The 21,295-nt window shown below is 46.4% G+C and overlaps 1 protein-coding gene across 1 annotated transcript in view; it reads right to left on the reverse strand.

Annotated features, from left to right (window-relative positions):
• The window catches only part of LOC137434002 (vasoactive intestinal polypeptide receptor 2), a 156,202-nt gene that overhangs the window by 9,982 nt on the left and 124,925 nt on the right, over positions 1–21,295 (reverse strand). The window contains exons 7-10 of the mRNA XM_078785849.1: positions 10,842–10,992; positions 9,461–9,521; positions 5,918–5,990; positions 4,301–4,392 (exon numbers count right to left, since the gene is read on the reverse strand). Coding sequence (XP_078641975.1) covers positions 4,301–4,392; positions 5,918–5,990; positions 9,461–9,521; positions 10,842–10,992 — 377 coding nt within the window. The remainder of the gene's footprint in view (positions 1–4,300; positions 4,393–5,917; positions 5,991–9,460; positions 9,522–10,841; positions 10,993–21,295) is intronic.

Raw genomic sequence — 21,295 nt, forward strand, 5'->3', positions numbered from 1 at the left:
TTTGGTACAGCACGGGTGGTGAAGGTTGTGAAGTTTCATCGAAATAGTGTGTGTAGTTTCAGAGGAAAAAGCAAATTCCTAATTTGGGGGATCAAACCTAAATCCAATTTGACCCCGATAAACCCCATTAGACCCCAAACGGTTTAATGGCATGGACAAATTTTAGTCGCAACATAACAAATATCATTTGTGCCAAGTTTGGTCACAATCCCTTCAGCAGTTTTGGAGAAGAAGTTTCAAGTGTTTACGGACGGACGGACGGACAATGCGCCATCGCATAAGCTCCACTGAACTTGGTTCCAGGTGAGCTAAACAAAAACTGTAGAGAGAGAGAGGGAGAAATGACCAGCAAAGCTGAAGGCCAAGATGAAGACAGACTTGGACAAACAGTGGGAGTGGGGAGGAATGGGGGCCAGGAGAGGATGCATGGGGTGGACAATATGGATACAGAAGGAAACTCTCATCAGGGAAAACTGGAAATTTGGAAGGAGGATGGATTAGGGTGGGGTTAACGAGGGGAGAAAATATCATGGTTTTGGATTGGGGCCAATCTGAGATGGTGGTGAACTGCTGTCTTGAAGACCTGGAGGGAAGAGTGAGATTGAAGAGAATGTGGAAGTTGATTTCACAGGCAGGAAAAAAAGAGGAATGAATGAGTGGAGGTGAGTAAGCATGAATGAGTGGAGGTGAGTAAGCAGGTAAGGGTGTAAGTACAGGGTTATATGTGCATGCAATTATATCATGTCTTTCCTCGAGTCTTCAAACTCCTTATGATTTTGGGTTTTTTAGTATTCATGATGTTGGTATACACTGTACATGCTTGTTTCTTGAAAAAAAGAAGATTTTTCAAGTGTGTGTGGGGTGGTTCGTGTGCAGCCACCTGGCTATTGGTTGCATCATTTTTCTGTGGGCGTGTCTGCCACTGATGCAATGCCTCTCTATAACCATAACCAGTTATCTGGTACTCATTTCGCACACCTCAGAGGGATGACTGGCTGAGTCAACCCCACCTGGTGTTAATTCAACGGGATTGCGAACTCATGACATCAGGATCCCAAGCCCGTCACCCTAACCATTAGGTCAACACCAGGTATAATTTTCAAGTGTATTGGTCGATTGAGTTTATTACTTGGCAAAAAAAAACAAAAAAAAACATTTTTTGACAGGAATGTTGATCACTGGTGTGTTTGTTTGTCTGTCCGTTTTTTTTTGTTTGTTTTTTTTGTATACAGAGTCGAGGCTCGTGAAAGAGCTAACATTTATCAAACAAACAAATCAAACAAACAAGTAAACAAAGTAAACAAGACAGTAAACCCCTGTGCTGTGGTCCTGGATGTCTTTTTGTTGAATGTGTTTTAATGAATGTTTCCCCCTGTACTGTCTTTCCCTCACGGTCCCCCTGTACTGTCTTTCCCTCGCGGTCCCCCTGTACTGTGTTCCTGGATGTCTTTTTGTTGAATGTGTTTTAATGAATGTTTCCCCCTGTACTGTCTTTCCCTCGCGGTCCCCCTGTGCTACGTTCCTGGATGTCTTTTTGTTGAATGTGTTTTAATGAATGTTTCCCCCTGTACTGTCTTTCCCTCGCGGTCCCCCTGTACTGTGTTCCTGGATGTCTTTTTGTTGAATGTGTTTTAATGAATGTTTCCCCCTGCACTGTCTTTCCCTCGCGGTCCCCCTGTACTGTGTTCCTGGATGTCTTTTTGTTGAATGTGTTTTAATGAATGTTTCCCCCTGCACTGTCTTTCCCTCGCGGTCCCCCTTTACTGTCTTTCCCTCGCGGTCCCCCTGTGCTGTGTTCCTGGATGTTTTTTTGTTGAATGTGTTTTAATGAATGTTTCCCCCTGCACTGTCTTTCCCTCGCGGTCCCCCTGTGCTGTGTTCCTGGATGTTTTTTTGTTGAATGTGTTTTAATGAATGTTTCCCCCTGTACTGTCTTTCCCTCGCGGTCCCCCTGTGCTGTGTTCCTGGATGTTTTTTTGTTGAATGTGTTTTAATGAATGTTTCCCCCTGCACTGTCTTTCCCTCGCGGTCCCCCTGTACTGTCTTTCCTTCGTGGTCCCCCTGTGCTGTGTTCCTGGATGTTTTTTTGTTGAATGTGTTTTAATGAATGTTTCCCCCTGCACTGTCTTTCCCTCGCGGTCCCCCTGTACTGTGTTCCTGGATGTCTTTTTGTTGAATGTGTTTTAATGAATGTTTCCCCCTGTACTGTCTTTCCCTCGTGGTCCCCCTGTGCTGTCTTTCCCTCGTGGTTGTCAGCTCTTTCACGAGCCTCGATTCAGTATTAAAAAAAAAAATAATAATAATAATAATATATATATATATAAATGGGAGCGGTCGACAAGATGGGGAGAGAAGGGGAGGAAGCACACAAACACAACATTTGAGGGCAGGGACATCGGGAGATGTGTGGGGGGCAGAGGGCCTGGGGGGAGGCAGGATAGGTATAAAACGCAAGGACACCGTTCATTTATACATGCCTACAAGTCACAATTTTAAACCGATCTTCACAAAACTTCGTGATCCGACATGGTGGTGGAGTTTGTGGTCTGACAAAATCCTATGTATTTTTGAGGTCAAAACGTCAAAAGCTCAACATAGGCCAAAGGTCAACCACTTTTTTCAAATATTTAAAGTCCTCAATTTTCATCTGATTGACTTGAAATTTGAATAGGATTTTCATATCGGCCAACTGAATTCAACCACCAACTATTTCAACATAGGCCAAAAGATCAACAAAGGCCAAAAGGTCAACATGGGCCAAAAGGTCAACATAGGCCAAAAGGTCAGCAATCTTTTAAAATTCCTAAAATCCTCAATTTTCATCCGATTGACTTGGAATTTGAAAGCGATTTTCATATCAGCAAACAGAATTCAACCACCAACTCTTTTTTTGATCAACATAAGCCAAAAGGTCAACATAGGCCAAAGGTCAATTTTACACATTTCTAAAATCCTCAATTTTCATCCAATTGACTTGAAATTTGAATAGGATATACATATCGGCAAACTTAATTCAACCACCAACTATTTTTGAGATCAGCATAGGCCAAAAGGTCAACATAGGCCAAAGGTCAACCACTTTTTCACAAATTTCAAAAATCCTCAATTTTCATTGGATAGACTTAAAACTTGGAAGACGATTTGCATATCAGGTCATTGAATTCAAACACCAATTTATTTTTGAGGTCATAAGGATGCTCTACTGAGTACCATTCTACTTTGTTCTATTTTTCCAAGTGTCGCTCTACAAGTGATTTTTCATTTGTTTGTTTGTCTGTCTGTCAATCGCCTACAGGTCACAATTTTAAACCGAGCTTCACAAAACTTCACCAGATTGTAGAGTTGGTCATAAGGAAGAAGCCTATTGATTTTGAGGTCAAAGGTCATCTTGAGGTTAGATTTCTAAATTTTAAATCATCAATTTTCATCCGATTGCCTTGAAAATTAAATAGCGACTGCACAATGCCTCGCTGAATTGGGAAACCAACTACTTTATGGTCAAAAGGTCAAAGGTCAAACATCTAAATTCATCTATTTTCATCTGAAAAATCATCACTTTTCATCCTATTAACTTGAAAATTAAATAGCGACTGCACAATGCCTCGCTGAATTGGGAAACCAACTACTTTATGGTCAAAAGGTCAAAGGTCAAACGTCTAAAATCATCTATTTTCATCTGAAAAATCATCACTTTTCATCCTATTAACTTGAAAATTAAACAGCAATTACATAGTGCATCACGGAATTTGGAAACCAACTATTTTTGAGGTCAAAGGTCAATTCAAGGTCAAACTTCCAAAATCATCAATTTTCATGTGGAAAATCATCAATTTTAATCCGATTGACCTGAGCTTTCATTAAGAATGTCAATTTTAATCTTAATGAAATAGATAATATTGATTTATCCATGGCAACTTTTATTTTGGGAGGGGTGGATTTTTCAAGTATCGTGCTCTGCACGACGTCTTCTTGTGTTGTAATGTTGGGATGGAAATTGGGTGCAAGCAAGATTGGCAGAATTTGAATATCTAAAAAAATTTGCAAAGCCACATCCACCATCAGAGAATGACTATTCGAAAGCTTGTAACAAAACGTCTGAGAAAATTTCACTCAGCAACTTACCAGAAAGTATGAACTGATAGCACAAAGACAAAAAGTATGCTAGGCCGTTGTAATGGCAATCCTTAAACATCTTACCTTTTGGTCTAACAACCTCAGGTGAAACACTTCAATCATTTGTGCCTTTCAGAATCGAATAAAGGTCTCATTAATAAAGGTAAGTAAGACAACTGATGCTCACCTGAACCTACGAGATGTGTAGTTGCCACCAATAGGAAGCTGCAGTTTCATAATCAGCACTTTGATGATGTAAAGGAAAATGACGACATTGATCTGCAGGAAGAATTGTTCACAAAAAGTGCTCTTTTGACATCATCCTTCTCTGCAGATACTAAAAAGCTATAGTAGAGGTAGTAATGGGTGGGAAAGATGAGGATGGGAGGAGGATTTATGAAACATGTCTTTTGTACTTTTCTTATACATACAAAAGTCTTATTTTTGACAGAACATTGGAGAATTAAAATAATTAAATAGGAACAACATAAATCCTCCCACTCTGCCCTGTGCAGTCTGCTCATGGCCGGAAGGTTTGTCCTTTGCTTGTAATTTTCCCAACTACCTCTCCAGATCTGTTTGTGGACCACACCGACACATCCTGGCAATGATTGGCAGACACCAACTCTTCAACATATATGTTTGGTTTGTCTCAATCTCAATATGTTTGGTTTGGTAGGTGGTTCCTGGTGCCATGGCAATAAAAGGGTTTGTATTATTGATTGGTATTTATTTAGCAGGGCTGGCAGGATAACCGAGAGGTATGCGCACTCACGCGGAGCTGTCTACCTGCTCAGAATGTTTGAAAGTGGGTTTGAATTCTGACCAGCTACAAACGGTCACCATGCTGTTTCGCATGCAGGGTCATATAGCATCAATATGTGTGCCATCCATCAGATAGCATTGTTTTTGGTAGATGTTCGTCAAAAATCTGGTGATCAGAGGAAAGAACTAAGGAGTGAAGACCTAACCGGTACGAGCATTCAAGAATGTTCAAGGACCGTCGACCATTTCTTCTTATTCTTCTGCCAGCCATTGCACAGCACTTGTGGATGCCAACCCCGATTGTGCAGACCAGTACAATGCAGATATGTTCAAGATATTGAGTTCAAGATGCTCTTCACTCTCCCATCCCTCCTCTCTCTCCCTTCTCTTAGTATCCTCGTCAGTCTGGAGGGAGGGGCCAGGGTGTCTGGAAGTATGGAGTGGGGTGGGAGGAGGGAGGGAGGAGTGGAAGGAAAGAGGGGAATGGGTGAAAGCCCAGAGGGAGGGGTTGGCATGGGAGGGGTGGGAGGAGGGAAGGGAAGGGGTAGAGTGGGAATCCGAAGGGAGGAGAGGGTAAGGAGTGAGGTGAGAGTCCAGAGGAAGGTGGGGTGGGGTCGGGTGGGAGGTTGCAGTGGCTGTGGTGGATTGAGGGAGGGGAAGGTGTCGGAGGAGGGATCCTGCGTTGCCCAGCAATGCCGGGTACCTTTGCTCGTAATCATTAAAGCTAAGGATAATCACAATGTAGGTGACATAATGGGGTGCATGGATGATATGTGTATATGGTCCATAATAGTATGTTCAGTTAATGATGTTATTCTTTTTTCAGCATGAGTGTGCGATGTGAGACTATGTGATCTATTGAGTGGCGTTCTAGTTCGTCACGTTTTCATCACAACAAACTATCAAATGTTGGAAATTTGTTCAATAGTTTATTTTCATGCTGTATTTCAAAACTCATTGTGCACAACATCAGCCAGATGGTGCATACGCAATTGTTACTTTGACAGCACAACAATGAAGTACTAATGTACATACATACCATAATTGATACAAAAATGGGGCCATTGATGATACACCATGAAAAGTTGATTTTAAAAGAATGTATCCAGCAACTGCAAAGAGAAGAAAAATGCAAATGTTCACATGAACAAACAGGAAGGTAGTTTGATGTAAAGCTTACACGTAATCCACATCACCACTGTCGAACTCATTTACCAGGTATTTGAATCCCTACCTCTTCACATAGCTTCACTGAGGCAATTATTGGTAGACAATTAGCATTAGTAGACAATGAGCATAGGCTTTCTGTTAGGAGAGTATAGATGGAGATCAATCCACGGTAAAAATTGTATGGGTTAAAATGTTTCTGTAAAGAACTAAAATATTTTGCAAAACTAGTAATAAAGTTGAAAGATATTTCTCTGTTTCAAAATCTTGGAAAAAAAATGTTTTGTATTCAAAGCCAAGGCTCGTTGAAGAGCTTGTACAATGAACGGATCATGACGCAACAGAACAAAAGGAACAGTAGAGAGAGGGCACACCAACACCCAGATGTTTTTTGAGTGGTCCAAATAAATGAAAACCACCAGGTGACAATCTGCCCTGTATGTTGGATGAATTAGAACTTCCAAACCCATCTTACCTATAGTCGTGGTCACATTTGATATAAGAGGGTGACGATTATCTTATTGTAAAATCATGCCCTGATACAACATACCTGGCCATATGTTTGCATAACAATGATTATGATCAGCAGCATCCCCTGTAAGATCAGGGGACAGACTTTCTGCTTTGTTGCAGAGAATCAATGTAAAAAGGAAGGGTTGACAAACTTTCAACAAGAAATGATAAATCTGTGAGAGTGTGGGCATCTCGAACAGGACAATTTCAACCATCCTTAGCCATCTACAAGTTCCATTGACATGGAAGACTACAAGCAGCATAACCCCTGACCTTAAATTTAGCAGGCCATTGAAAATGCCCTCAAGTAAGAATTGAAACTGTGATGGATTGTTATATTGAACAATCATGACTCTTATGATGGTATGATAATACGAGAGTTTCAACATGACATAATCCACCCGAGAATGCTCAGCGCATGTGCGGAAACCACAGGAAATGGCAGTGTTTATGGTAATTTTTCCTCGGCTCATCCATATCTCATCGTGTGTGTGAGATAAGAAGTGTAGCCTAAAATGGCTTACAAAACTTTTAAAATAAGCCAAAAATACTTGGAAAAGTATTTTCTCAGCTCGCAGAACAGGTAACTGCTTGTACTGCACCCTCTGGACCATGTATGCCGGGGCACTGAGGGCAAAACACCTGATTAGAAAGCCACATCACCCCCAGGTAAACGATAATTAGACGGAGGACCCTGGGGAATATTGTCAACTAATTGGCGTTCACGGTTGATTAGCAACCCGTTGGATTGCGGAGTTATCCGCACTCGGTGGCCTCAGGTTTGGTAGGCCGGGGAGGAACCGAAGACCTCCTTGAAGTAAACCCCAAAACCCATGGCCGCAACAATATATTCACTGCGGCCGCTCACTTGGATTAACAGAAATTATAGGAGCTCGACACCTCTCATCCACAGATATTTCTCATATTTATGTGAGTGGGATTTGTGTTCAGTAACAGAACAATAATTATAGTTAACCATTTCGAAATTGCCACTCTATCATCTAAATGCTGAGAATTATGTTTAAAAGACTATTTGAATCACAAATTTCATACTAGCAATGGCGTGTGTTGGTAGTTTGCCACAGGTTGATGACATGCGTCTAGTGCAATGGTCTCGATCCATTGCCACTGGCTAGCATACAGCGAAGAGAGAGGCGAGTGCGCAAGTCTCTCCTGCCAGTACATAGATTCTGTATCACCAAGACTCCTGTAGTGCCTCCTCGTGGCAACACATGGTAACTAGGCACCTTGTGGACCTAGACTAATCTTCAGGGGATTTCGGAGGAACCTTGGCCCCCAGAGATGTGACATGCAGGCTCACCACCGTGGAGATAATTTTGTCCCTTGGTCAGCTTCAAGAGAAGTGTAAGGAACAGAACACACCGCTCTACCTCACTTTCATGGGTCTCACAAAAGCTTCTATGTCCACCCAAGCTTCTCAGTGCCATCATTCTTTTCATGACAACATGCACGGCACAATACAGTTTCATGGTTCCACTTCAGAAAGTTTTGAGATCAAAAGCAGAGTGAAGCGGGGCTGCATCCTGGATCCATCTCTTTTTGCTATTTTCTTCTCGGTACTTCTGAGGTACTTCTTTCCTGCAGACATGGAAGGAATCTACCTTCACACCAGGACAGATTGCAAGCTGGATAACCTGTCAAGATTAAGGGCAAGGACAAAATCATGGCATGTCCTGATCAGAGAACTTCTCTATGCAGATGATGCTGCACTTGTCACCCACATAGAAGACCAGCTCCAGAAGCTAATTGATCGTCTCTCTCATGCGTGCATGATGTTCTCTCTCACCATCAGTGTAAATAAAACTATGGTGATGGGACAAGGTGTCACAACATAGCCCTTGATTACTCTAAACAATCCTGCGCTGTAAGTAGTCAGCAAATTCAGTTATCACGGGTCTACAGTGACTAACAACCTGTCTCTGGATGACGAACTGAACGTACGCATCGGGAAGGCAGCCACCACCTTTGGTCGTCTAAAAGAGAGGGTGTGGAAGAGCAGCAAGCTGACCCTCAGAACCAAGGTGCTGATCTACAAGGCGTGCATTATTAACACCCCAGTTTATGTCTGTAAAACATTGACAACTTATAGCTGCCAAGAACGGAGACTCAACAAGTTCCATCTTCGCTGTCTATGATGCATCCTTAGCATCACATGAAAGGACTAATGCACAAATGCAGAAGTCCTTTCCCAGGTAAATCTGCCAAGTGCCCTCGCACTTAAGCAAAGACGACTTTGATGGCTTGGGCAGGGATACAAGATGGAAGATGGACGTATCCCAAAGGACGCCCTATATGGGGAGATATCTGGGGCCAAAAGACCAAAAGGGCGCCCGAAGCTGAGGTATACGGATGTCTGTAAGCGGGATATGAAAGCCCCGCAAATCAATTTTGACACTTGGGAAACTGTAGCTAACTGCAAAGGCACAACAATTATGGGCTGGAATAAGGCATCATGATGACAGTGGTTGGAACAGCTGCACAGCAGAGGCTGTCGCCACAAACAACATCATCCCGCAACTACAGGAGATGCCAACCTCGCCAGCCACTTCAGATGTAGCACCTGTGGTAGACTCTATCATTCCCAAATTGTCTTGTACAATGACCAATGGAAGTGTAAAACATGTCTGACCTCAACAGGAAGTGTTGCATATCCACCATCTTATGTAAATGACTGATTAATGACTAGCAATGGCAATTTGAAAGTGCCCTGTGAGCAGAACCTTGCCAGTGTAAACACACACAGCGCATGCACAAAAGGCCTCGTATGGATTCATACGTCAATTGAAAAGTTGTGTATCCTTAACACAGCATTTTGTATGTATTTTCATTTTCTCAGATCTCATGATTCACATGGTGCAGTGAAATGAAATGTTATACTCACCCGTTGTTATCGTACTTCAAGCGGTAAAGCAGCCAGATAGTTACAAAAAAAGCTGGAAGTCCTATCGAAGAGAACAATAATGCAGTCAGAGTGGTGGAAATTGTATATGTGATGAGTCAAAGAAAAAGGTCAAAGGTTGCACAAATTTTCTTGATATTAGGGAGGATGTGGAGTCAACTACCACTCTCAGCTAAATGTCTACCTCGTATTGTGCGTGGAAGAATATTTAGTTATCAACTGTGTTTTTTAATAGCTCGTATCGTTTCTGGGTAGTTCATCTCACTCAACTAAAAAAATATTTTAATTGCGTCTTTGTACTTTTGAAAACCTCCATAATGCATTACCTTTAATCCTTTAATTGTGTATATATATATATATATATATATATATATATATATATATATATATATATATATATATATATATATATATATATATATGTTGGAACCCATCTGTGGATCGGTCCCATCGGCCGATGGGTCTGACCCATCTGTGGATGCACGAGAAATGACAATGCAGACCCATCGGCCCTGCGCCACCTGCGGATGTGTTGTTCACCTTGAAGGAATGTGTTGACAGAATGGTGCTCTTCAATCAGGTACACAGTCATTGGAATTACATGTGGTAGGAATTTAACAGAGATGATTTTTAAATGTTTTATTTAACTTTTATTTTTTTAATTTAAATTTTATTTTTTTATTTAATTTAAATTTTATTTAATTTAATTTAATAGAAAGGAATTTAACATTCCCCTCCGCCATTATCAGAAGAACACCTAATGTTTTGTATGAATGTTGAGTATGTTATGTAAAGCTTTACTAAAACTGCCATGTATCTGTTAATTACAAAATGTATTGACAAAATGTATAAATAGATGGGTAGAAATAGATAATAAAACATTTAAAAATCATCTCTGTTAAATTCCTACCACATGTAATTCCAATGACTGTGTACCTGATTGAAGAGCACCATTCTGTCAACACATTCCTTCAAGGTGAACAACACATCCGCAGATGGCGCAGACCCATCGGCCGATGGGTCTGCATTGTCATTTCTCGTGCATCCACAGATGGGTCAGACCCATCGGCCGATGGGACCGATCCACAGATGGGTTCCAACATATATATATATATATATATATATATATATATATATATATATATATATATATCTGTAGAAAATAGGGCAAAATGGAGATGATTGTCATGGGGCCCGCAAAGCTAACCCCCACTCTAGCAGGGAAAATGGCCTTAAAATGCCTGTTGTGGTTGTTGTTATTTATATATATTATATATATATATATATATATATATATATATATGTACTAGTGGTAAGTGTTGCTGTTTAGTGAACTAAGTAGAGTGAAAAAGATACTGCTTACCCCAACCTAGGAGGACGTAGCACAAAAAGCATTCTTTTGCGGTGAAAGGGAATGAGAGAAGTATTTGCAGGTAGATTGCTTCTACAAGCATCCAAGTAAAGTTAGCCATAACGCAGTAATGTAAGAACACCATGAATGACCTGCACCACACCTGGAGAGAAGATGCGGTGATGGAAAGGTATCACTGTTACGAGTATGCACCACGTGTGGGTGTTGGAGTGTGGGGGCATTGGTGAAAAAGGAAAATTTAACATTTTCATCATATACTATATCTCAAGGGTAGGAATGTTGAAGGACATTGACATAAGTGGTTAAAGCAATATGAACATCCTGGGTTATACTCAAGAGAAAGGGGTGTGGGAGTTCATACATTTAAAATGAAAACAGTTAAGATGCTGCTTACATATTACATTTGCATGAGTGGTGGGATGATTCAAATGAGAAGAAAAGTCAATAATTTCGTCTTTATGTAGATTTATTATGTTAGTGAGCCTAAAGGTAAGAGAACACGATGTGAAAATTGCAAAACAAATATACATCTAAATATTTTGCTGTACATATTGTAGCGTCGCTAAAGAGGACTCGACACGCTGAAGCAATATGCTTCGCAAATGGCCGAATTAAAGGGAATTGTGCTCGAGCAGATAGTATGGCTTCCCCTGGTCGGAATCCAAATCCCGCCGGTCTCGTAAAACAAACGTTTAAACAAATTATATCTTCCACAGGGATTAAACAAACCAGGCCGAAACAGTTTGCGCATGTCAAAATGGCGGTAATCATGCAACATGTAACTTTAATAATTGACAGGTTTATTTATGATAAGCTGCCCCCTGGTGATAACCTTTTGATTTCTTTCTTGTTATGAGCTTTTGAATGTCCACTAGTGATAACCTTTTGAAGGCTCTCTTTAAGCCTTAGACTTCCCCATTGTGACATGTTTTAGACGTCACATCCGTGATAAACTTTAGACTGCCACATTGTGAGAAGCTTTAGGGGTCACAATCGTGATAAGATTTAGATTGCCATCTTGTGAGAAGCTTTTGACGTCACAATCGTGATGAGATTTGGACTGCCACCGTGTGAGAAGCTTTAGACGTCACAATCATGATGAGATTTAGACTGCCTACTTCTGAGAAGCTTTAGAAGTCACAATCATGATAAGATTTAGACTGCCACCTTGTGAGAAGCTTCAGACGTCACAATCATGATAAGATTTAGACTGCCACCTTGTGAGAAGCTTTAGACGTCACAATCATGATAAGATTTAGACTGCCACCTTGTGAGAAGCTTTAGACGTCACAATCATGATAAGATTTAGATTGCCATCTTGTGAGAAGCTTTAGACGTCACAATCATGATGAGATTTAGACTGCCACCTTGTGAGAAGCTTTAGACGTCACAATCATGATAAGATTTAGACTGCCTACTTGTGAGAAGCTTTAGACGTCACAATCGTGATAAGATTTAGACTGCCATCTTGTGAGAAGCTTTAGACGTCACAATCATGATGAGATTTAGACTGCCTACTTGTGAGAAGCTTTAGACCGTTGGTTCTCAACCTACTTACCATCGTGGACCACACTTGCAGATTCCCATGTTCTATGTGGGACGCAGTATATATCAATATATAAATGTTGTGTATATTTTATCTGCCAGTAATTTAATAAAAATCAATAATCTGTAATAACTTTCATTTCTACACTGTCAATGTCTCCCAAGCACATTTCAAATGAGCAAACTAAGTCCAGGTATATTAACTGTTGAAATAGATCTGGTTTGCTGCTTACATTCGTGGGAGAACGATCTGGTTTGCTGCTTACATTCATGGGAGATTGATCTGGTTTGCTCCTTACATTCATGAGATTGATCTGGTTTGCTGCTTACATTCGTGGGAGATTGATCTGGTTTGCTGCTTACATTCATGGGAGATTGATCTGGTTTGCTGCTTACATTCATGGGAGATTGATCTGGTTTGCTGCTTACATTCGTGGGAGATTGATCTGGTTTGCTGCTTACATTAGTGGGACATTGATCTGGTTTGCTGCTTACATTAGTGGGACATTGATCTGGTTTGCTGCTTACATTTGTTACGTGCTCCTCCCCAAACCCTGGTCACGGTGTACCTCCGAGCCCCTAAAGGAGTCACGGCAGAAAGATGTCATAATGTGTGTCAATGACCAATGGTGAAACCACACCAACCAATTGTTACCAAAAAACAAGTATTGTATTAAGGTCACACAAGAATAACAGCACAAGTACAATATGTTTCAATTGCACCACAAAAATACCATATAATTCCTATGATGGTACCATCAGTTTCTTATTCAATAACTCACTGTGCTCCACGTGAGCGAAAAGAACATTCCCAAAGTCACTGTCCCGGCACCAAGCCAAAGTCGATCCACGCTCCGGTGATCGCAAGAAAAATGTCATATCGAGGCCAGAATCCAGGTCGGCTGACAGTCAACGCTGCCAAAGAGGCGCAAAGGTGCACCCAAAAGGCGACTGGGAAATCACACCTTCGGGTATGAACGTTCAACGGCTCCCAAACGGAGAACCACAAATTCCCACTCGAAATCCACGTTACACATGCAAACCAGGCTAACGGCTGGGTGCGGTGAAATGGCTGGAGCGAGGTGAAAAGACTGGAGCGATGCGAAATGGCGGGCGGGCCCGTAATGGAGGCGTCTCCAACAACGATTCTCTTCGGAATCAACCGCAAAACCCGTCACGCAGGTTTATCTGTCCCTGTGATCACGACTCTGTCACAGGAATCCCTTTCCCGGGAAAAACAAAGTTCGCTCGTGACCCACGTTCGCCAGCATCTCCCCGAGACCTCAAAGTAGCTTGGCTTTTTTCTCGACCTCCTTGCTCCGCTTTTCGCTTCCTCCTCTTCTTCCGGTTTCTCCCGATCCGGTTTCCGGTTTCTTTTAAAACACTAATTTTTTACCTTTTGAAAACAGTTATCTCCATTTCACTTAAACTATAACAATAATAGTACATGGAACCAAAAATGCTTACAGTGGATGAAAACCACAACGACAGAAGTGACGAATCCGTAACAACATTCATGGGAGATTTATCTGGTTTGCTGCTTACATTCGTGGGAGATTGATCTGGTTTGCTGCTTACATTTGTGGGAGGTTGACAATTCCCTTTATCCTTCAGTGGCAGAGGTAATAAATCTGAAATAAGCATTTTAAATTTTAACAAGTATCGTAATGCCTCAATCCCAATGAAAGAACTGTAATTCTTCAAATATATGATTAAAATGACTCGTACATACTTCAGGCCATTTCATCATCGGCATATTATTTCTGAACCTGTTTTGACATGAGAGATGCATGCACTAGTAAGTAGAATACCACTCGGTAGAGAGTATACCTCTGCCTGGCTGAACGGTTTACATTTATACTCCCAGAGCTTGGGGGTTTTATTTGAGTTTTATTTACCAAAAGGTCTGAGGGTTGTTTCTCGGGTAGAAATATCTGTAGAATTCAAAAATCCATTCCTGACAAAAATCTACTTGGACGTTTTTCCACACATTTGCTCTTGATGTGGGGGGTACCCCCTCCCCCCCAACTGCAATATCACGATTTTGCATCACATAATATTTCAGCTTTATACAGCTTTGTCTTGGAAAGGTGTAAAACTGTACTGATACATACAAATAAGGCATCATATGAACAAGTGTCATCTCCTGGGTCATTTTCTATGCTGGGCTGCCCGCTGTTCACAATATAATAGGATTGATAAGGCTATTTGTGACTACACCTCAATTTTGTTGGTGATGCTCTTGAAAAATGTGTTTTAGCTACTGTGATGAAATATGATGTAATGTCTCGAGCTGAGTGAAGAGACGATCCGAGCGAAGGGATGACCTTGAGAGAGCTTATATAAGCTGTGTCCATTCGGTGCGCTATCGGGTGGCAGTCTGTATCCCAGCGCTGTGGACTACTGAGATTTAACAGGTACGTAAATGCTTGCTTGCAGGAAACAAGAAGGAGATGTATGCTTGATTGCTTTCTTTGTGGAACTAATAATCTGCATTCTTGTGTTGTAGGATGAGTAGAGATATAGTTCAATAAACCCTCATTTATTGGAAGAGATCTGAGTTTTATTTCACAACAGCTACTTTTCTATTTGTCTAGAATGCACATACTCAACATAAATGGTGATTATGGTAAATTATAATGATGTAGAATCTTTGCATTTTACTGATGGGAGGCATCTACAGCGACATCAAATATGAAGCAGATTCACCCCCAAATTTTCAGATTGATTGTTTGTATGGTAATAACATACACTACAGTCATATAAATACAACCATGTGTTTTACTGATGCTTAGGTGATGTTATGGGTGATCGAACATATTTAATATTGAATTTTCTTTCCAGTCCAGCAGATAATTAAGGCTGAAAGTAGAATGTTGTTGGTGGTGGTTATACGATATAATACCATGTTTTCTGTCTATTGCAGAGTACTGTATAGTGTACATCCTTCCCAGAGTACACCATGACATCATCCAAACAGACTTGCATTTTACATCTTGATGGAAACAGTGCTGATGAAGTCAAACCATTCGATGATAAATCATGGAACAGAATCAAACAATGTGACACATCAAGGTCATACGATGAACAAGAGCTCGCGGTATTTTTGTATGAAATTACCTGACATTTACGATGACACCATAGGTTGTCACACACAGTGCTATAAAGGCTTTACTGCCATTTGCAAGACACAACATGATGACGTCCCAAGCATTTCGGCAAAACCTGTCCTGCGGTCCTGCATTGCAGATTGCCCCCAAACCAGCTCTACTGTCATCTTTGCAAATAAGTTCCTCTTTTTTATGGCAGTATCAAAATCTCGTGGGAAAGGAAGGAAATAAACCCTTGGGAACCTTGAGATTGAACCAGCTGGAAAAAGCATCGAGGATGCAACTGATACACTACAGGATCACGTGATGCTTGCACGGCTTGCTGGAATCGACCTCATTTCTAAGGAGGTTAAATATCATCATTCGTGTTGGAGAGATTATCTCAATAAAGCAAATGCAGTAAAGCGCAGCCATAAACCAAAAAAAATTCGCTAGCAAAGCAGCATTTGATGCTCTCAAACTGCACATCAACACAACTTTTTCTTTTTTTTTGATCGAGGCTCGTGTAAGAGCTAACATCAATCAGACAAAAAACAATCGGACAAACAAAATATACAATAAAGGGAGCGGGAGACAAGATGGGGAGAGAGAGGGCAGCACACAAGTACAACAGCAGAGAACAGGGACAACGGAAGAACTGTGGGAGGGAGAGGGCTTGGGGAGAGGAGGCATCGGAAAGGGGGGGGGGGAGGGGGTGGGAGAGGTATAAAACACATGGACACTGCTAGGACTTCCAGGAAAGAAGTCGGTATTTCAAAAAAGTGGATCTGGGGTGAATTCACGGGGGTACAAGAGATTGTAGGAGCTATGCTCCAACGTAAATCGGAAGAATGGACGCGACAAAAAGCTGGAATTCGTCCGAGTTTCTTTATTAACTCAAATCAACTCGGGTACTCTGAAAAGCCCGTTTATCGGGCAGCAATATATATACACATTATCCCGGAGCGTTTGCCCGGGAAAGGTGAGAGGGGGCGTGCCCGGGCGTCCTGGACGAGGCCTGGCAAGTCGAGAGCGGGCATACCCGGGCGCGCCCGGGTGTCCCGGACGAGGCCTGGCAAGTCGAGAGCGGGCATGCCCGGGCGTCCTGGACGAGCCCGGCATGGTGATCGCTCTGCGTCCTCGGTAGGTGCAAGGCGATTGTGTATACCCAGCGGTAGCCACTACACACGTCCCCCCAGAATCGACTTGCACAGGCAGGGTCAATTTAAGGGGGGTCCTGATGACCCGGCCGAAGCGACCCCTGGCAGGTCGTGGGGGGGGGGGGGGTCTGGTGTGGTGGTGGGCGGTCGAGTGGGGGGCACCATGGACGGGGGGCGGCCTCGCCGCGGCGGAAGGGCCAACCGTGGCAGTTGGTCGATGTCCACGTGCGCCGGCTTGAGGCGGTCCACCGCAATCCGGTCCGACCTGCTGCCGATGTCGATGACGAACGACTTGTCGTCCCGTCGCAGGACCCGGAAGGGCCCGTCGTACGGTGGCCGGAGTCGCCCCCGATGTGCGTCATGACACACAAAAACGTACTCCGCTGTGCGAAGCGCTGGGGGGACGTAGGACTGGGGGTCACCGTGGTGGGACGTTGGCACGGGGGCAAACCATCGGGCGGTCTCCTGGAGGTCCGAGCGCTGGTGAGCTGCGGACCAGGGACTGGTAGCGTCGGGCACGAATTTCCCCGGGACGCGTAGCGCCTGGCCGTAGACAAGCTCGGCGGTGGACGCCCGGAGGTCCTCCTTGGGGGCCGTGCGGAGGCCCAAAAGGACCCACGGCAGCCGGTCGGCCCAACCGCCGTCCTGAAGGCCGGCCATGAGCGCGGCCTTCATGGAGCGGTGGAATCGCTCGCACAACCCGTTGGCTTGGGGGTGGTAGGCCGTAGTACGGTGGAGCTTGACCCCCAGGTTGCGGGCGACCGTGCCCCACAGCTCGGAGTTGAACTGCGGTCCGACGAGATGTCCGCCGGTGCGCCGAAGCGGGTGACCCAGGTGGCGATGAAAGCCTGCGCCACGTCGGCGGTGGTGGTGGAGACGAGGGGAACGGCCTCCGGCCACCTGGTGGTCCTGTCCACCATGGTGAGCAGGTGTGTGAAACCCCGTGATGGGGGGAGGGGGCCCACCAGGTCCACGTTGACGTGGTCGAAACGTCGTTCGGGCACGGTGAAAGGTGCCAGCGGGGCCTGGGTGTGTCGGTGGACCTTGGCCTGTTGGCAGGCTGTGCAGGTGCTGGTCCAATCGCGGACGTCCCGTCGAAGGCCGTGCCAGACGAATTGCACTGACACCAGCTTCTGGGAAGCTTTCCGGCCCGGGTGGGAAAGGCCGTGGAGGGAGGTGAAGATGCGGCGTTGCCAGGTAACGGGTACGATGGGGCGAGGCTGGCCTTGGGAGATGTCGCAGAGCAGGACAGTGTCCGCGAAGGGGATGTCGGCCAGGCGGAGGCCCGTGTCCGCCGCCCGGAGGGCTTGCACCGTGGTGTCGGTGGTTTGGTCCGCCGCCATAAGCACGAAGTCCACGCCGAGGTGGACCGCGTTCGCGCTGGCCCGGGAAAGACAGTCGGCCACGGCGTTGTCTTTGCCGGCGACGTGCCGGATGTCCGTGGTAAACTCCGACACGGCGGAGAGGTGGCGCTGTTGGCGGGCCGACCAAGGCTCCGTGACCTTGGCCATTGCATAAACCATCGGCTTGTGGTCGACGAACGCCGTGAAAGGTCGGCCCTCCAGGAGGTGGCGGAAATGGCGGACGGCCAGGTGTAGACCGAGGAGCTCCCGGTCAAACGTGCTGTATTTGAGCTCGTTCGGCCGGAGCTGCCGGCTGAAAAAAGCGAGTGGCTGCCAAACCCCGTTCACCCATTGCTCATGTACAGCACCGGTTGAGCACCGGGTGAGCGAGCAGTGTTGCGTCGGCGAGGGCCCGCTTTGAGCTTTTAAAGGCCGCGTCCATTGCCGCGGACCAGACGACGTCGTCCTTGGCTGGCTTGCCCCGGAGGGCTTCGTAGAGGGGCCGCATGAGTTGAGCAGCGCGGGGCACGAAGCGGTGATAGAAATTCACCATTCCCAGGAATTCCTGCAGGGCCTTTATGGAGCGGGGACGCGGAAACGTGGTGATGGCCTCGACCTTGGTTGGCAGCGGCACGGCCCCGTTCTTGGTGATGTGGTGGCCCAAAAAATCAACGGCCGTCATGCCGAAGTGGCATTTGGCCGGGTTGACGATGAGGCCATGCTCGCTGAGGCGCCCAAACAGTGTTCGGAGGTGGAGGAGGTGCTCGGCCTGGGACGTGCTGGCAACGAGGATGTCGTCCAGGTAAACGAAGAGGAACGGCAGGTCGCGCAGCACGCCGTCCATCAAGTGCTGGAACGCCTGAGCCGCGTTCTTGAGGCCAAACGGCATTCGCAGGATTCGAATAAGCCGAACGGCGTGGTGACGGCCGTTTTGGGGACGTCGGCCACCCTGACAGGTACCTGGTGGTATCCCCGTATTAAATCGATCTTTGAAAAAATGACCCGTCCTGCCAAACGGGCGGAGAAGTCTTGGATGTGCGGGATCGGATACCTGTCGGGGGTGGTAGCGTCGTTAAGGCGGCGGTAGTCGCCACATGGGCACCAGCCGCCCCCTGGTTTTGGGACGATGTGTAGTGGCGAAGCCCACGCGCTATCGGAGCGCCGCACGATGCCGAGGTGTTCCAAAGCGTCGAACTCGGCTTTGGCCACGGCGAGCTTGGCTGGGTCGAGGCGGCGGGCTCTGGCGTAGACCGGCGGGCCCGTGGTTGGTATGTGGTGCTCGATCCCATGTCGTACTGCGACGGCCGAAAACGTCGGCCGCGTGAGGGCCGTGACAGCAGGCGAGCAAACACGTTCGTCGCCGGGAGGGCGCATGCCAGCTCGGTCGGAGCGGAGCTGCTCAATGTGCATGCCAGGGAGCTGAAAGTCTCGGCGTTGATGAGGCGACGCCGTTGGACGTCCACCAGCAGTCCGTGTGCGCAGAGGAAGTCGGCGCCTAGCAGAGCCATGGGCACGCTTGCGGTTACAAAAGTCCAATTAAAGCGTTGGCCGCCGAAGCAGAGGGTGACGTTGCGCGGGCCGAAGGTGCGGATGGCCGATCCGTTGGCCGCAACCAAGGAGGGGCCGCAAACCGCGGACTGCCTGTCCTGATCGGAGGCGGGTATGACGCTCAGTTGGGCGCCGGTGTCACACAGGAAACGCTGTCCGGACGCTTTGTCCCTGATGAAAAGTAAGTTGCCCGTGTGGCCGGCGCTCATGGCTGGTAATGAACGCCGGCCCGGCCGTTTCCCGGCTTGCCGAAGGTGCACGGGGGTTGGCATGTCCGGGCCTTCTGTCCGAACCTGGCATGATAATAACACCACGCCTGGTCAGGTGGAGGCCCCGGTCGTCGTGCTGGAGGTGGTCGGCGCGGCGTAGCGGCTGCCAATTGCGTCGGTAGTTCGGTCGTCGACCGTGCCGGGTGCTCGGGCGCCATGGGCGTTGCTTCAGACGGCGGTGGGCTCCAGGTCGCTGCTCCAATGCGTTGGCCTGCCGCGGAGATCTTGTCGGCTTCCCTGGCGAGGGCGCGGGGATCCGTGATCATCGTGCTTGCCAGGGCGAGGTGTACCGGGCTAGGCAGCTGACGGAGGAACAGCTCCCGGAACAGGAATGCCGGAGAGTGCTCGCCGAGCAGCGAAAGCATGTAGTCCATTCGCTCGGACGGGCGCGTGTCGCCGAGCTCGGGCAGGTCGAGCAGGCGCCGTATGCGTTCCACTGATGAGAGGGCGAAAGCGTCGAGGAGGAGCTTTTTAATCGCGTCGTATTTGTCAGCGGCTGGCGGGCTCTCGAGGAGGCTCAGGGCACGGGCCGCGGTGGCGGAGCCGAGCGCTGCTACCACATGGTGGAAGCGGGTGTCGTCGGCCGTGATGCCTCGCAGGGCGAACTGGGAGTCCGCCTGTGCGAACCAAACCGCTGCGTGAGCCTCCCAGAAGGTATGCAGTTTGAGGGTAACTGCCGTGTCCATGTCGGGTCACCAATGTAGGAGCTATGCTCCAACGTAAATCGGAAGAATGGACGTGACAAAAAGCTGGAATTCGTCTGAGTTTCTTTATTAACTCAAATCAACTCGGGTACTCTGAAAAGCCCGTTTATCGGGCAGCAATATATATACACATTATCCCGGAGCGTTTGCCCGGGAAAGGCGAGAGGGGGCGTGCCCGGGCATCCTGGACGAGGCCTGGCAAGTCGAGAGCGGGCATGCCCGGGCGTCCCGGACGAGGCCTGGCAAGTCGAGAGCGGGCATGCCCGGGCGCGCCCGGGCGTCCCGGACGAGGCCTGGCAAGTGGAGAGCGGGCATGCCCGGGCGTCCTGGACGAGCCCGGCATGGTGATCGCTCCACGTCCTCGGTAGGTGCAAGGCGATTGTGTATACCCAGCGTTAGCCACTACAAGATCAAGGTTTTGGATGGGGGGGAAGATAAGAGATGGTGGTGAACAGCTGTTTTAAAGACCTGGAGGGAGGAGTGGGATTGAAGGGAGTGGGGGAGTTTGTTCCAGAGACGGGAGAAAGGAGGAATGAAAGAGTGAAGATGAGCAGAGAGTCTTGATTTAGGCAATTTCACCAGAAGAGGGTTGCAGGCAGATCTTGTGCGACCTGTAGGAGTATTTGGGGGACAGAGCACACAGTGAGCTGGGGGAGCAAGGCCGGAGAGGAGTCGGTAGAAGACAGAAAGACCACTAACCTGCCTGCGGTGAGTGAGTGAAAGGCCCTCAGACCTTGATATAAAACCAAGGCGTGGAACTAGTAACATCACTTCATAAGCGATACAA

The sequence above is a fragment of the Myxine glutinosa genome, chromosome 10 (genome assembly GCF_964187855.1).
Source record: "Myxine glutinosa chromosome 10, kmMyxGlut1.1, whole genome shotgun sequence".
NCBI classification, from domain to species: domain Eukaryota; kingdom Metazoa; phylum Chordata; class Myxini; order Myxiniformes; family Myxinidae; genus Myxine; species Myxine glutinosa.